Source organism: Ostrea edulis, chromosome 6 (assembly GCF_947568905.1).
Source record: "Ostrea edulis chromosome 6, xbOstEdul1.1, whole genome shotgun sequence".
Taxonomy (NCBI): domain Eukaryota; kingdom Metazoa; phylum Mollusca; class Bivalvia; order Ostreida; family Ostreidae; genus Ostrea; species Ostrea edulis.
In genome coordinates this window covers 40,293,787-40,311,437 of record NC_079169.1, presented here as the reverse complement: position 1 = coordinate 40,311,437, position 17,651 = coordinate 40,293,787, and the positions used below count along the sequence as shown (strand labels likewise).

General features: G+C 36.0%; 1 protein-coding gene across 3 annotated transcripts; it reads left to right on the top strand.

Moving 5' to 3' along the window:
* The first annotated feature begins 867 nt into the window (after positions 1-867).
* On the top strand, positions 868-8,189 carry LOC125646543 (uncharacterized). Of its 3 annotated transcripts, XR_008795762.1 has the most exons (3): positions 868-3,467; positions 5,651-7,387; positions 7,994-8,189. XR_008795762.1 is itself a non-coding variant. In XM_056139580.1 (2 exons), the coding sequence occupies exons 1-2, from the start codon at positions 3,392-3,394 to the stop codon at positions 6,628-6,630; spliced, it is 1,056 nt and encodes a 351-aa protein (XP_055995555.1). In that variant the 5' UTR covers positions 868-3,391; the 3' UTR covers positions 6,631-8,189. The 3 variants fall into 3 exon arrangements, 1 of the variants encoding a protein (XP_055995555.1); XR_008795763.1 differs by having other exon boundaries at positions 868-7,387; XM_056139580.1 differs by having other exon boundaries at positions 5,651-8,189.
* The last annotated feature ends 9,462 nt before the right edge of the window (positions 8,190-17,651 follow it).

Genomic DNA, 17,651 nt, shown 5'->3' with positions numbered 1-17,651 from the left:
AACAAGAATGAAACAATAAACTAATGATCGTTCTGCGTCAAAAGAAAAAATCTGAAATTTTCAATTTCTTTGACCACTTTCGGTGAGGTCCGAAAGTGACGGCTGACGGAGTTAACCATATTTGACAAACCTACTTGTTATGCTCTATCATTCCTGAAAGTTTGGTGCCTTATTCTTTAACCGTTTCCGAGATCTCCCGCGGAGAAGATCTCGTCTAAAAAACAACAACCGGAAATTGGACATATCTGACGACCAGAAGTAAATTCTCGAAAAATGAAACAAAAGACCTCAGGGTATTTTCATTCTCTATCATCCTTGAAAAGTTCAAGGAATCCATTCAGCCATGTCTGAGAAATCGTGCCGACAAAAAAAAGGGGGGGGTAATAATAAAAATAATCATGGTTCCGGGGTTTTTCGGCCGGCACTTCCGATTAACATAGTTTGCATGAACATAACCTACCTAACATCGATATTGGTCGAAATATCTGTAGAAATAAATAAAAACTTGAAAAATTCAATTTTTACATCACTTCCTGCCGCAACCGGATGTGACAATGACGTACGATTTTTACATGATGCAAATGAGCTGAGTAATGACTATCAGCCCTAAACGTTATAGACTTCACTTGCTTACTGTTGCTGAGCAATTTAGTAAACAAAATCTCATTTTGAGGACAGGAAATCGCGCGACCGGAAGTAGATTTTACAAAGATATTTAATGTTACTCTAGATATTGCCAGAGTCAGTAACATATTTGAAAATTATTTCAAATGCTTCATTCACAAGCGAGATTTATGGGGAATAAAAACATCCAACAACAATTATTAAAATAATTGTATTTATGGCTTAAATGCGTATTTTTATGTTTTCAAGGTGATTTTTGTAACATACATTTAAGATTTGTTTCTATTCTCCCAAACTCAATACTTTATAATATTATCCAATCAGCATTCAGTAATTAATCACGTGACTCCAACTTAGCGTCACTCTACAATTTTGACTTGCTTGTAGGCAGGCGTGGCTGCAAATAAAGTGTGATCTGTATTTTATAAAACTTGGGAGTTAATGTGATTTTCGATGATCATATCAACGTTTTCTTAATCTGGTGCAGTTTTTTTTAAAACAGTAAGTGAGGAAATTGGTTTCCTTTGTTTACTTTGTCAATTTATGTGCATGTGCTGTGGGAAGTCGGTCAGTACAGGGGACGCTATGTAATTATAAGCGATTGCCTAATGGATATCAACAAACCACTTAACGTATGTATTATTGGAGACTCTTATATTCGCCGGTTGAAGGAATTCTGTATGACGAAGGACATGTTAAATCTAAGGTTACAAAAACAGTTTTGTTCGATAAACTTTCGTGGAAAAGGGGGGCTTCGTGCACGCCGTGTTAAACACTTAGCGGGCGGATCTAGGCATGCGTTGCTCCGTTTTGACGAGGTCCCCGACGTGATTTTCATACAAATAGGAGGAAATGACATCTCAGGATCTACGAACTCTGCTCAACTGGCCAAAGATATTGTTTCCTTGGCGGAATATTTGGTGCTAGTTGTCGGATTCGTAGACTCCCGTTCGCCACCTGTCCGGGATACAACGACATGGTGATACGGATCAACATCCAACTGGAGATGATGACAAAAAACTTATCGGGAGTGGTATTTTTGGCGTCACCGTGGTTTCTGGGCTTCCCTGTCTTATCTTGGGCCAGATGGTGTACACCTAGATTGCACCCCTTCCCACAGCCAGCCTATGAGGAAATATCTTCGGAGTATAAGAAATGCTGTAATTCAGGCTCCAAAATTCCTCAGGCCAGTATAATTTTTAAGTTTGCACGGAATTGTTTATATTTTCCGTTATGTGTATATAGAATATTTTAATATACACTGACCTAGGCTTAATTTCAAGCAAAGCATTCATATCAGATCAACATCCGTTGAATTGTATTTGACATGTATATGGCATCTTGGTAATATGGTACCTATGTTCTATTGATCGACTCTTGTAATTATGTTCAACATCCACATGCAGGTACTATTTGCTTTCTGTTCAACAAACAAGGCATGTGCATAATGACATTTAAATGCGTCTTATGCAATATATTGATACATAGTCTATCTCTATTTTATTACAGTCCAAGATAATCCTAGCAGCAATTTCAATTCAATGCATATTGAATCTTTCTTGTACATATATGGGTCAATTACTAGATACCTATACATAGTAATCGTGTGAATTAGAATTTTATTCATTTTTATTTGCAAGCGGGTCAAAGTTGCTCATTTTTATGTGGGTCTGAGTTAACCCATAAATTTCTGTGGGCCGGAGTTACCCATATCTTCTTTTGAGTCGGAGTTACCCATATTTTTTATTTGGGTCGGAGTTACCCTTATTTGTTCATTGGGTCGGAGTTACTCACATTTATATTTTGGGTCGGAGTTACCCAGATTTACATTTTGGGTCAGAGTTACCCAGATTTACATTTTGGGTCGGAGTTACCCAGATTTACATTTTTGGGTCGGAGTTACCCAGATTTACATTTTTGGGTCGGAGTTACCCAGATTTAGTTTGTGTCGGAGTCAACCATTGCTATTTTATAATGGGTCAGAATTATACATTTATGTAGAGTATCCCAGGGATTGGTTGCACTTTAGATTTCATTTAATAGTGGTAAACCATATCTCTTGATGTTTGTCACCCTGTTTGTACTTCGTGATTGAGTATTTATACGTTAGGCACAATTTACTCTCAATACCTATTTTAATTTGTGTCGTTTTACCTTATTTCTTAATGAAATTATAATTTAGTTCAAAATCACAATGGTCATGTGGTCTGCTGATAGTGCATTAAGCAAATATTATTATCATTATCCTTTTATATCAGTTCAGGTTTCTTAAGCATAGTAAATCATTATTCTACTTTTACATGTCTGTGTGTATGGCAGTTATTACATACTCACCCTTCATCAGTTAAGCATGCACCTTGTGCATTACATATGTAGGTGTATACTATGTATTTCTATACTGATTTGACATTTCTCGTGGCAAATTGGTTGCTAAATAATGCCACCTTTCATAGTTATTTGACAATTTGTTGTAAAATGTGTATTGTTACAGGAACAATGCCATCCAAGCCCAGCCAGCGCCTGTCAGCGAAGCGCAGGAGAGTTAACTCTCCAGGTAGCTCAGAAGCTCCCAATTTCACATGTGCAAGTGATTCAGTGCGAAATGATCCGAATCCCATTCAAGCAAGTTCAAGTGGAGTGAACACTTTAGCCTCACAAATAGACTATGCAGAATTAGCAAAGCATATAGTTGCCCAACAGAGACAACAAGGAACAGAAATTCAGCAGGAGGCATCAGCACAGCCACAAACTATAAGTGAGCTCATCTATGTTAAATGGCAGTGAGGGAAATCAGGATGTGTCGGCCTCCAACTTAAGTTCCTTGTTGGACAATGTTTTCACAGGTGAGTCGGCAAGTAGGTCACAAAGTCAAATGCCAATAGAATTGTGTGATACTGTGCCACTTGGGGCAACAGTGTCACAAAAAATAAAACAAAAGATATGGAATCACGAATTCGTAGATTTAAAATCTTTGCTTCCATCCTCAGGTGAAGAACCACTGGCCATTACGGTCAAAGCTGGTAAAATAGAGGTTAACCAGGCATCCAACAATAAAACTCCACTAAGCATTAATCAGTGGACAGATGCTTTCTTAATCTTTGCATCAATTTACTTGCAAAAGTTCCCTAATGATTCCTGCAATATTCTTAAATATGCTTTCACAGTTCGTGAAATCAGCAGGCTCCTTGTTGATCAAGCATGGAGAAATTATGATGAATCCTTTCGTCGTATCAGGGAATCTTCAGTTATTCCCTGGGAAAGGCCAATTGCTGAAATGCGCCTGAAGGCAGCATCAATGGGAGTACGTCAAGCAAACAAACCCCAAACTTATAAAACTAATAAGGGGCAGTCCTTTCGTTCCACCAAAGTTTGTTTTGCCTACAATAAAGGTCAGCGATGCAACACCTCTCCCTGCAAGTACGCCCACTTATGTCAAGAGTGCAATGGTCAACATTCCAAATTCAAATGCACAGGGGCAAAATCAAACTGGTCAACCTCCCAACCCCAGTCAAACATTGCAAATGCCAATCCTTCCAACCCCAATAAACCCGCTAAATTTGCAAAGTAAGCTCCAGGGTTATGACCCTCTTAAACTTAACTATCTGATTGAAGGCATTAGGTATGGTTTTCGACTTGGTTGTTCAAAGTCACCATCAATTCATCCTCCACACAACCATAAATCTGCTTATTCTTATCCTCAGGTAGTAGAAGAATACATTACCTCTGGCTTATCAACAAGTAGTATCATGGGTCCATTTGCTGTACCCCCATTTCGGAATTTTAAGACTTCACCATTAGGCGTGGTTCCTAAGTCTGAGCCAAATAAATTTCGTATCATTCATGATCTTTCTTTTCCTCAGAATGACTCAGTAAATTCTAACATACCTAAAGAGCACTCACAGGTTCAATATGATTCCATAGACACAGTAGTGTCCCTTATATATAAGTTTGGCCGGGGATCTTTGATGGCAAAGTCAGACATAAATGACGCTTTCCGTATTATGCCTGTTAGTCCACATGATTATCATCTTCTCGGGTTTATTTGGAGGGACCATTTCTATTATGAACGTTGTTTACCTATGGGAGCCAGCTGTTCTTGTCAGATTTTTTAGAAACTTAGCGAAGCTTTGCAATGGTTTATGATGACAAAATTCCATGCTGCGGGTATGTCACACATTTTAGACGATTTCTTTTTTATTGGTCCCCCTAATTCAGAGAAATGTAAGGTAGATCTTGCAGTCTTTCTTGCACTTTGTCAAAGAGTTGGTATCCCTATCAATAAGAAAAACACTTTTGGTCCTCTAACAAAGTTGGTGATTTATGGTATAGAAGTTGATTCAATTGAGATGATGAGTCGCTTGTCTCAAGATAAGATTGACAAATGCCGTAACCTACTTCTAGCTTTTGCTTTACGCAAGAAGGTAACACTAAGAGAACTTCAGTCTCTGATAGGAGTTTTGAATTTTGCGTGTTCTGTTATAATCCCGGGACGTGTTTCCTGAGGCGTTTGATTGACCTTACCATAGGAGTTACCAAATCTCAACATTTTATTCGTTTGTCATGTGAGGCTAGAGCAGATATGTCTATGCGGTTGCAGTTTCTTGATCAGTTTAATGGAAAGTCTGTACTCTTTTCTGAATCTTGGGAATCTTCTGATGTCATACGTTTCTACACAGATGCTTCGGGTTCGCTAGGCTTTGCAGCTGTATTTGGCGCCACATGGTTGGTTGGTTCATGGACCGATGAGATGGCTACCTTTCAAATTGCTATTAAGGAATTATTTCCCATTGTTTTAAGTCATGAAATATGGGGTACTCAGTTGAAAAACAAAAAAGTTCTCTTCATGTCAGACAATATGGCAGTGGTACAAATCATAAATAAGCAATCTAGCAAGGATAAGACTTTAATGAGGCTTGTGGGGCGCTTGGTTCTCACTTGTCTTACACATAATATTTTTTTCAAGGCAAAACACATTCCTGGAAAGTATAACATCATTGCATATAGGTTGTCTCGTTTCCAATTTCAGGAGGCTCGTCGTCTGGCGCCACTCCTGGACATACAACCAACGGCGGTTCCTCCACAGCTGTTGCAAATTTGAGTTCTGTCACCCAGACAATCTTAAGGGCTTCTTTGTCAGTTTCAACTAGGGCTGCATACAAACACTCGTGGGAGCTATACATGGCGATGTCTCCAAATATAGTTTCATTACCTTTGCCTTTGCAGAGCATTTGTAATTTTATAGGATATCTGTTTGAGAAACAGTATAGTGCCAGTAGTATTGCCTCTCATATCTCAGCTCTCAGCTATGTTCATAAGCTCTTGGATGTTAAAGACCCTACTCAATCTTTCATTGTAAAGAAACTTTTGAGGGGATGTCACAAGCTAACTCCCTCTAAGGATTCTAGATTGCCCGTTACGAAAGAAATACTTTGTAAATTACTTAATGCCACAGACTTTACTGTTCCCCAGGCTCTCAACAAATTGCTGCTCAAAGCTCTGTATTTACTTAGCTTTAATGCTTTCCTCCGTTTAGGTGAAGTTGTCATCAAATCACCCTCAGACTGCAATAAGGTAATTCAGGTTCAAGATGTTTCCTTCCGAATGAAACGAAAAGACCCACTTTCTCTTCAAATAACCATACACCACCACAAATCTCAAAAGAACAGTGACCCTGTCATTATCACAATTCAAAGTAACCCACATAGTGCACATTGCCCAGTGCTTAGTCTATATCGCTATAAAAGCTCCTTTCCACATACATCAGGTCCATTATTTCAATTCACCAATGGGGTTCCAGTTCCTTATTCTTATGTTTGTGGGCAGCTGTTCAAAGCAGCAATATTTGCAGGTCTTGACCCCAGACGTTACAAAGGTCATAGTTTTCGCATTGGAGCTGCCACTCATGCTCCTTGGTTAGGTTTCTCAGAAAATTATATTCAGCATTTAGGTCGTTGGAATTCAAATGTGTTACATCGGTACATAAGAATACAATTTTTCAAATTATAAGCTAGCACATTTTGCGATTACTATAACATTAACTAAAATTTATACATTCAAGCAGGTCAGTGTCTCACTGCTGCTTTAAGCATCATAACATTTGTACATGTGGGTCATTTCCATGTCTTATTTATATATATTTTTATTTTGGGTGAAGATCAAGTTTGTTAACTGTTAGATCAAGTTTGTTAACATCAAAATTCTTTTGAGTTTTCTGGAACGATTATTTGATGCATGTATGTATTTCTATAGCTTGACCTACTTGCCGGCATTAATGACTTTACTTTGTTTATAGTTTTGATCTTATGAACATATACTCATTCCTGTTTGCATAAAAAGCCACATGCTTGATATCAGGACAGTGTTTCACTGCTGTTATCATTACATGTTTTCTGTTATAAAATGTATTCTCATTTAGTTGTGATTGATTCTAGTCTTCATCAAGGTTGCATGTTTATTTAGATTATTAGTCTTAGTCTACTTTGTACATTTTAACGTGTTATTTGACAAGCTAGTGTCTCACTGCTGTCATCCATTTTTGACAAATTGTTATTTTGAATTTGTGTTATTTGTTTTATGTATTATTCACGATTGTTGAAACTACTCAGGAAGGTTTTCTTTGTGTAAGTGATGAGGGTTGATTTTAATGTCCATACCTGTATTTTGTTGCTCGCAAGCTCACCTTGGATGGCACGGGATGTGATCTGTTGATCTCATCTTGTGGCCAATTTTTTGATGTGCCATCTTTTTGCTGCATCTTTGTAAGGTTGCTTTTTATTCTAGTTGATGCAGATAAATTTGGGGGATCAGACATATTGAATTATATTGTCATTGTTTATTTTCTTTCTCCATTTCAGTGACATTTTCAGTGGATTGTTTGTGAGTCTGATCCCCTTGTTAGTAGTTTGTTATCTAGTTCGTCATTTGAATAAATGACATTTTTCATACTCAATTTGCCTTATGTTTATATCTAATATGATACAGCAAAAACTAGCTTCGGTGGCCTTTCTCAGCATTTTAAGACATAAAACAACAATTATTAAAATAATTGTATTTATGGTTTAAATGCGTATTTTTATGTTTTCAAGGTGATTTTTGTAACATACATTTAAGATTTGTTTCTATTTTCCCAAACTCAATACTTTATAATATTATCCAATCATCATTCAGTAGTTAATCACGTGACTCCAACTTAGCGTCACTCTACAAGTTTGACTTGCTTGTAGGCAGACGTGGCTGCAAATAAAGTGTGATCTGTATTTTATACCCACCATCCACCCCTTCATTCCTGCCATGTAATTGTCTTTCTAGTCCCTATCAATTTTTGATGTGCCATTTTTGATGTGCCATCTTTTTGCTGCATCTTTGTAAGGTTGTTTTTTATTGTAGTTGATGTAGACTTTTATAGATAAATTTGGGGGATCAGACATATTGAATTATTTTGTCATTGTTTATTTTCTTTCTCCATTTCAGTGACATTTTCAGTGGATTGTTTGTGAGTCTGATCCCCTTGTTGGTAGTTTGTTATCTAGTTCGTCATTTGAATAAATGACATTTTTCATACTCAATTTGCCTTATGTTTATATCTAATATGATACAGCAAAAACTAGCTTCGGTGACCTTTCTCAGCATTTTAAGACATAAAATTTACTTCGATTTTCTCTTATAACCGGAAGTTGTCGTTTTTGTTTCCTATGGGACTTACATATTTCGAAACTGCAAAAGAGATGCAATAAAGTGATGAAATTTTTATGAAAAAAAGAAAAGTTGAAATTTTCGACTTTTTCGATCACTTCCGGTGACGACAGGAATTGGCGGCGGACGTGCTTAACCCAAACTGGATCGCCTACTCCTTAAGGTCTATCACTCCTGTAAGTTTGGTATCTTAATCTTTTACCGTTTCTGAGATCTCATGAAATGGGACATATCTGACAAACGGAAGTGAATTTCGAAAAAATGAAGAATGAAAACGTCTGGAAGTATTTTTATTCTCTATTATCCCTGAAAATTACAAGAAAATCCATCCAGCCATCTCTGAGAAATCGTCAGTGAAAAAAAAAGAATAATAATAATAATAACTAGAAACTCATTACTAGTAATAAGTAGGTCTTCCGTTATACTACTTCATGTCGAAATTAGAAGTTCAAAAGCCATTCAGTACAATCGAATGGACATATTTTACATCAACAAGACCTAATCATCATCCATAATAGCCAAAACAAAAAAAAATAACTTTTTTTATTTCTTATATCGTTTCCTGTCACGACCGGAAGTGACAGCTACGTACGATTCTCACATGATGCAAACACACTGATGACTGACTATCAGTCTTGAAAACTTGAAACTTCAGTCATTCACATTTGAAGACTGCAAATCTTGCGACCGGAAGTAAATTTTACCAAAATATTTTACGTTACTCTAGACATTTGCAATGTCAATAACATACAAGAAAATCATTTGTAATACTCCACATACAAGCGAGATTTAAGGTAAAGTCAAAAACTCAATATTTCCAGTTTTCTTTTAAAACCGGAAGTTGCCGTTTTTTATTCCGGTAGGATCAACATATTTCAAAAGAACAAGAATGAAACAAAAAGCTAATGTTCGTTCTGCGTCAAAAGAAAAAATCTGAAATTTTTGATTTATTTGATCACTTCCGGTGAGGTCCGGAAGTGATGGCTGACGGAGTTAACCATATTCGTCAAACCTACTTGTCATGATCTATCATTCCTGAAAGTTTGGGGCCTTATCTTTAACTGTTGCTGAGTAATTTCGAAACAAAATCTCATTTTGAGGACAGAAAATCGCGCGACCGGAAGTAGATTTTACAAAGATATTTGACGTTACTTTAGATATTGTCGGTGTCAGTAACATATTTGAAAATTATTTCAAATACTTCATTCACAAGCGAGATTTATGGGAATTAAAAACGTCCAATTGATTTCGATTTTCTCTTATAACCGGAAGTTGTCGGTTTTGTTTCCTGTGGGACTTACATATTTGGAAACTGCAAAAGAGATGCAATAAAGTGATGCAAGTTTTTATATAAAAAAGAAAAGTTGAAATTTTCGATTTCTTTGATCACTTCCGGTGACGACGAGAAGTGACGGCGGACGTGTTTAACCCAAACCGGCTCGCCTAATCCTTAAGGTCTATCACTCCTGTAAGTTTGGTATCTTAATCTTTTACCGTTTCTGAGATCTCGCGCGGACAAAATATTTTTAAAAAAAACAACCCGGAAGTGAATTTCGAAAAAATGAAAAAAAAAAGTCTGGAGGCATTTTTATTCTCTATCATCCCTGAAAATTACAAGAAAATCCATCCAGCCATCTCTGAGAAATCGTCAGTGAAAAAAAAGAATAATAAACAGTAGAATCACTATAAGGTCTTCCGTCTGGAACGGAAGACCTTAATAAAAATAATAATAAACAGTACAATCACTATAAGGTCTTCCGTCTGAAACGGAAGACATTAACTAGTTCTAATTGTAACGGGGACCGTAACATATGTTCCCCAAACCTCCCCCAATTAAAAAGTGATGTCCTTGTGAATCTATAGCAAAAATAATTTTGTTTTAGCTTTTAATTACATGTATATGGTCATTTCAGTACCAACAAATGAAAGAAAGCGTTGCACGTGCATACACGCGCACGCGTGTATGATTCCGAATTTTTGTTGATGTCGTTCAACAGGTATTTGTATCATATACCCACTGTATGAATTTCATAACGTTTCCATCAAATATAAGGAAGTTATAGCGATTTTAAAATCGTCCAATCAGAATTCATCACACGTGCATGCACATGCTGAGCAGAAATTATAACCACAGCAATTTGTAAGGAGTACCAAGATACATCTAAACCCCTAATATCGATAGAATTTGATGAAAAACAAAGACGTTATTGTCCTTTTGAAAATTGAACATTTGAAAAACGATGCACGCGCATTCACGTGTGTATTGGCATTTTTTGTTTCACCAATATATAGATACACACATTGTCTACGTTTGCTGTGAATATCATCTCATTCGCTTCCTAAATAAGATAGTTACAAACGTTTTAGTATTATCCAAGCAAAATGAAACGAACGTGCATGCGCGTGCAAATTGGTAATTTTGACCACGCAAATCACTTAAAGATCTCAATATCTACCTATGATATGAATACCAAGCCATTTCGATGAACAACAAAAAGGTTAGACTGATTCCAAAGTTAGTGTACATATTTTGTGATGCACGTGCACGCGCATGCATACAAAAAACTATTATTTTTCATATCTACAAATGATATACTACAATCCTATTTAAGTTTCATATCGATCCCTTAAATAATCTAATTTTCCATTTTTTGTACCAAAATTGCAGTCCACGTACGTGCGCGTGCATGCACGTGCAGACAAAATGACTATCACTATGCACATCTACAAACGCTATACTATCAACTTGGAAAGTTTCATATCGATCCCTTTTGTGGTTTCTGAGAACACTGCCGGACAAAAAGGTACCAGAGAAAAAGAATAACTAGTTCTAATTGTAACAGGGACCGTTACATATGTTCCCCAAACCTCCCCCAATTAAAAAGTGATTTCCTTGTGAATCTATAGGAAAAAATCATTTTGTTTTAGCCTTTAAATACATGTAGTACGTTCAATATGGTTATCTCAGTACCAGGAAATGAAAGAAAGCGTTGCACGTGCATACACGCGCACGGGTGTATGATTCCGAATTTTTATGTTCCCCAAACAAAGTTTGGGAACATATTGTTTTTACTCTGTTTCTTATTATTATTAAGGTCTTCCGTCTCCTGCGGAAGACCTTCCTATTATTGTTCGCGTTCTTCTTCTTCATTATTATTGTTATTATTATTATTATTAAGGTCTTCCGTCTCCTGCGGAAGACCTTCCTATTATTGTTCGCGTTCTTCTTCATTATTATTATTATTATTATTATTAAGGTCTTCCGTCTCCTGCGGAAGACCTTACTATTATTGTTCGCGTCCTTCTTCTTCATTATTATTATTAAGGTCTTCCGTCTCCTGCGGAAGACCTTACTATTATTGTTCGCGTTCTTCTTCTTCATTATTATTATTATTATTATTTTCCTTGGTAGTACACGCGTTTTTCTCAGCCATTTCTCGATCGATTTTCACGAAATTTTCAGGAAAGATGTCTTTTGGTGACGAGACTTTGCTTGCAAAATTTCGTGCTTGACGTCACTTCCGGTCAGGAGTTATCTCTCTTTTAGTGACTTTTTGAAGGGCCTTGTTGTCCACACATCTCCTCCGTTAGTTTTGAAGCTAGAGTCTTGAAATTTCTAAACAAGATAGAGTAAACATTTTAGAAGATTTGTGGGGGATTCAATTTTACCGGAGGTGATTTGCCTAAAAGCTCGCCTGGACCTGAAAAAATGGATGCCAAAATTTTTCGCCGATTTCGGCGATTTTTGACCTTTGATCTCAAATATCTTTTTTCTTGCAAATATTTTGTTAAAACATGTAGAACAAAAGTTGTGCACATTTACAAGATCTTTTCGAAAATATCAAGATTTAGGGGCTAGCCCCTTCAATTAGGGATCTAGAAGGGCTAAAAGTCTAGATCAAATATCTCAAAAATCGTTAATATTTTGGTATAAGTCAAAGAACAAAAAATGTTCATCTCAACAATCCAAATCTATTCATCTAAAAATTTAGGTCATATGTTACGTAAGAAGGGATTTTAAGGGCCAAAACCATAAAATTTTTACCCCTGGTATCTCGAAAACGACAAATATTTTGAAAAGCAATAAAGAACAAAAGTTGTTCAGAATGATGATCTGAACAATATGCATATTTCGTTTTTACCCTATGTGGCCCCGTTAGGGAGCTACAGTTTGGCCCCTAAAAATTACTTCTAGAAATAACTCGAGAACGGTCAAGAATTTCTAAATACTTGTTGAACAAAAAATGTTTGAAATGTCATGACCTTTCTTATGATATCAAGCAAAAGGGGCTGACCCTTTAAATTAGGGGCCCAGAAGGGTCCAAAGGTTTATGAGAATATCTCAGAAACTATTCATATTTTGTAATAAGTCATTGAAGCGGAAATGTTCATCTAAACGAGCTTGTTCTTATCAAATCAAAAAGTAGGTCATATGTTACGTAATAAGGGATTTTAAGGGCCAAAATCATAAATAATTGACGCCTCATATCTTGAAAACGACAAATATTTTGAAAAGCATTATTGAACAAAAGTTGTTCAGAATGATAATCTAAACAATATGTACATTTCGTTTTTCCCTATGTGGCCCCGTTAGGGAGCTACAGTTTGGCCCCTAAATATTTCTTGTAGAGATAACTCGAGAACGGTAAAGAATTTCTAAATACTTGTTGAGCAAAAAATGTTTCAAATGACAAGGCCTTTCTTACGATATCAAGCAAAACGGGCTGGCCCTTTAAATTAGGGGTTCAGAAGGGTCCAAATGTTTTTGAGAATATCTCAGAAACTATTAATATTTTATAATAAGTTGTAGAAGCGGAAATGTTCATCTCAACGAGCTTGATCTTATCAAATCAAAAAGTAGGTCATATGTTACGTAATTAGAGATTTTAAGGGCCAAAATCGTAAATATTTGACGCCTCATATCTTTAAAACGACATATTTTTTGAAAAGCATTATTGAACAAAAGTTGTTCAATGTGTCATAACCTATCGATCAATATCAAAAAATGGGTCTGTGGGCCTCATGGCTCGCCTGTAGAGTCGATTTTTGTCGATATCAGTCGATTTCAAAAACTTGTAACTGGTAAACATTTTGTAAGGACATATTGAACAAAAGTTGTTCAGTTTATCGAGATCTATCGATTGATATCAAGAAATAGGCCTATGGTCCTAATGGCTCGCCTGTAGAGTCGATTTTTTGTCGATATCGGTCGATCTCAATAACTTTTTACAGGTAAATATTTTGTAAAGACATATAGAACTAAAGTTGTTGAGTCTCTAGAGGGCTAACAAATGACATCAAGAAATAGGCCCGCGGGCCTTATGGCTCGCCTGGAGAGTCGAATTTCAAACGAATTTCACCGCAACTTTGCTTCAGAAGCTTATGATATGAAAAATTGATTATATCTAAAGTGTCTTAAAGTCGGAAACTAAATTGGGACTCATTTGTCTTTTCTTTTTTTTTTTTAACTCCGAGTGCATCAACAAATCGGACGGAAGACCTACTCGTTGCTCGCAACGAGATCGTGTCTAGTTATTATTATTATTATTCTTTTTCTCCGGTACTTTTTTGTCCGGTAGTGTTCTCAGAAACTACAAAAGGGATCAATATGAAACTTTCCAGGATGATAGTATAGCGTTTGTAGATGTGCATAGTGATAGTCATTTTGTCTGCACGTGCATGCACGCGCGCGCACGTGCATTCCAATTTTGGTACAAAAAATGGAAAATCAGAATATTGAAAGAAGCGATATAAAACCTAAATAGGATGATAGTATATCATTTGTGCATATGAAAAATAATAGTTATTTTGTCAGCACGGGCACGCATGCGCGTGCACGCGCATTACGAAATTTGTACACTAACTTTGGAATCAGTCTAACTTTTTTGTTGTTCATTGAAATGGCTTGAAATTCATATCATAGGTAGATATTGAGACCCTTTACTGATTTGCATGGTCAAAATTACCAATTTGCACGCGCATGCACGTGCGCTTCATTTTGATTGGATAATACTAAAACGTTTGTAACTATCTTATCTATGAAGCGAATGAGATGATATTCACAGCATACGTAGACAATATGTGTATCTATATATTGGTGTAGCAAAAAAATGCCAACGAACACGCGCATACGCGTGCAACGTTTTTTAAATGTTCAATTTTTAAAGGACGATAACGTTTTTGTTTTTCATCAAATTCTATTGATATTAATGGTTTAGATGTGTCTTGGTACTCCTTACAAATTGCTTGGTTAGAATTACTGCTCAGCACGTGCATGCACGTGTGCTTAATTCTGATTGGACGATTTTAAAATCGCTATAACTTCCTTATATTTGGTGGAAACGTTATGAAATTCACACTGTGGGTATATGATACACATGCCTGTTGAACGACATCAACAAAAATTCGGATTCATACACGCGTGCGCATGTATGTGCGTGCAACGCTTTCTTTCATTTTTTGGTACTGAAATGACCATATTGAACTTACTACATGTAATTAAAGGCTAAAATAAAATGATTTTTTGCTATAGATTCACAAGTACATCACTTTTTAATTGGGGGAGGTTTGGGGAACATCTGTAACGGTCCCCGTTACAATTAGAACTAGTTGTTGATGTCATTCAACAGGCATTTGTATCATATACCCACAGTATGAATTTCATGACGTTTCCACCAAATATAAGGAAGTTATAGTGGAAAATCTGATGTATCTCACGAACAGAAGTGAATTTTGAAAAAATGAAAAAAAAATGTCTCGAGGTACCATAGTTCTCTATAATCTGTGAAAGTTTCAGGAAAATCCATCCAACGGTCTCGGAGACGAAAGGGAAAAAATAATAATAATAATAACTAGACACTCATTACTGGTAATTAGTAGGTCTTCCGTTTGAACACTTCCGGTACACAGCTTTCTGTTCTTACGAGAAGCATTCAAATATATCAGAGAATGTGCCTTTTCAAGACATGAGAGGTGTGTTAATGAAGTTTTCACACATTTCTCGTAACTTCCGGTGACGACCGGAAGTAATATTCAGATGTCTTTTCCCATAAACCACAGCGACTCTCTATTGTCTTTATTCCCTGAAAGTTTCACGTCTCTATTTGAAAGAGTTCTCAAGAAAAAGAAGCAGACTAAAGAAAGAAGAAGTAATGGCTTACTACCGACCGGAAGTGAATTTTGAAAAATAAAATTGTCTTAACGTTAGATGTTGATACTGTTCTTAAAGGCTGATTGTCTAAGATATTCATTAATTCCCTTTATATATTTTGATTGTTAGTCAAGATTGTGTATTTCAATTATATATCGCCAAAAAATGTCTTATTTTAGCGATAAACATGGCTACATTCGTTCTATGGCCGTAATTAACTTCTTCCTGAATTCATGTCTAGGATGTAAGAAATACGATTCAATCCCGAGCCGATCACTGTCGATTGTATGACCTTTTGTTTGAACTCAATCGGAATAGTCTACGGCGCATGCGCAATAGCAAGTTGAAAAAGAAGATGTCAGATGCGAAAAAATCGAATCGCGGTAGAAAGCGAACTTTGACCGACTCTGCTAGGAAAAGGAATAAAAATGTTATTTCGGCCAAATGGAACAAATGTAGGATATATGTGGGTGACCAGTACGATAGATGGAACGAGTTGAAGGACGCCTTACGTGTAGAAACACACACTGAAGTGGCAAAGATTTTGCTGGATAAGTAAGTTCACAACCAATACACAAGTTTTTTTTGCCATCTATTCACCCTAAAAGTATCTTTACATCCTTTTAAATCTTATTTACTGTATAAAAACGAGTACAAAGTAATTCTACATCGTTCTTACATCTGGAATGGTGCAACACACGCTCTTAAACGAGAATCGTCGTGTGTAAACAGACGAATGTAAAAGTAACGAGGCCATCCAAAGGGGAAATATGTGTACCGATTGAAAAACACCAAAACCAAACAGCCTTTTTCGTTTGAAAACATTTTTTTTTTAAAAATGCCGTGTCACTTACAATCTGATAAAAAAATACAAATATAAGATACTTATCGAGAGAAAAAAACGAGGGGGGGGGGGGCAGTAAACTGCACCACACCACAGTGGCACACATTGTAGAATCCCAAAATACAGAAAAATAAAAATAGAATGATTACATCTTTGTACATAAATATTAAATTAAAAATTTGCTTTCAAAGAAGAAACTTTAGAAAAACAAAGACTGATTTAATTGTCCATTCATTTACTATTAGGTCAACATTCAGGAGTACAGGAATCAAGTTACAATGTAAATAGGGTTAGTGTAAAAGAAATAAAGGTAACAAAATACTGAGCAGAGCAATGCAAAAATTTCTTTGGTGCAAAGTTCTTGGAAAAATATCCATATCTTTATACGCCCTACCCCTGTTTTTCCGAACTTGAGGAAAGGCATACACACATGCATGCCATTTCTTTGACCATTGATTTCATTTCCGGTATATAATTGAAAACAATTACAAGTACATAAATTTTCTGCACGACACAACAAACATAGAAAAAGAAAGAATAAAAAGAATCAGATAACAAGATGGATCAATGTACATGTATATATTATGATTATCCATGTACAACTATTGGATTGGTAACATCATCTGATCATGTGTGCCTATTCTATACTGTTACATACATGTACCTGTGAGATTATAGCTACACGTCATGATACTATACTTTTAATAAGTGATTTTGTTCGATCAAGAAAAACTATGTTATTTTAAAGTTGAAAAAATGACAAAAGTACATGACTGAATGTTTACTCAATTTTTAAGAACAAGTTACATGTACATGTATCTTGCTACTACAACTAAGGCAAAATAAAAAATATGCGCGGTTCTTGCTACACCTTGATAAAAGAAGGGTAAATAGGTTTGGACAAGTTTAATTTGTTTTTTTTCCTGCTTGTCCCATTTCGGATTTTCCGGAGTTCATTTTACCTTCTTCCAGACTTTTGGCAATATGATAAGTAAATACCTTTATTGTGTAAAGAATTTCTGTAGAATTTAGATAATTGATTTTAGGTCATAATTATGTTGATCACAGGTCTGTTTCACATTCAAACTGAATTATAAAGAGAGAAAAAAATTGAATAATTATGATTGGCTTTTTATATATCATGATTGAAATGTAAGGGCTGAAAGTAAACTGTCGTTGGTTGGATTTGAATTGAATTGTTAATAATTTTAGATACTATGGGTCAGAAGTTGCAGCAGAGCCGTCAGGAGCCCAAACGCAACCCCAGCAAATGGACATTGACCAATGTCCTGTACTATCAACTCAGATGAATACAGCTGCACATGCCATGTCCACCCCTGG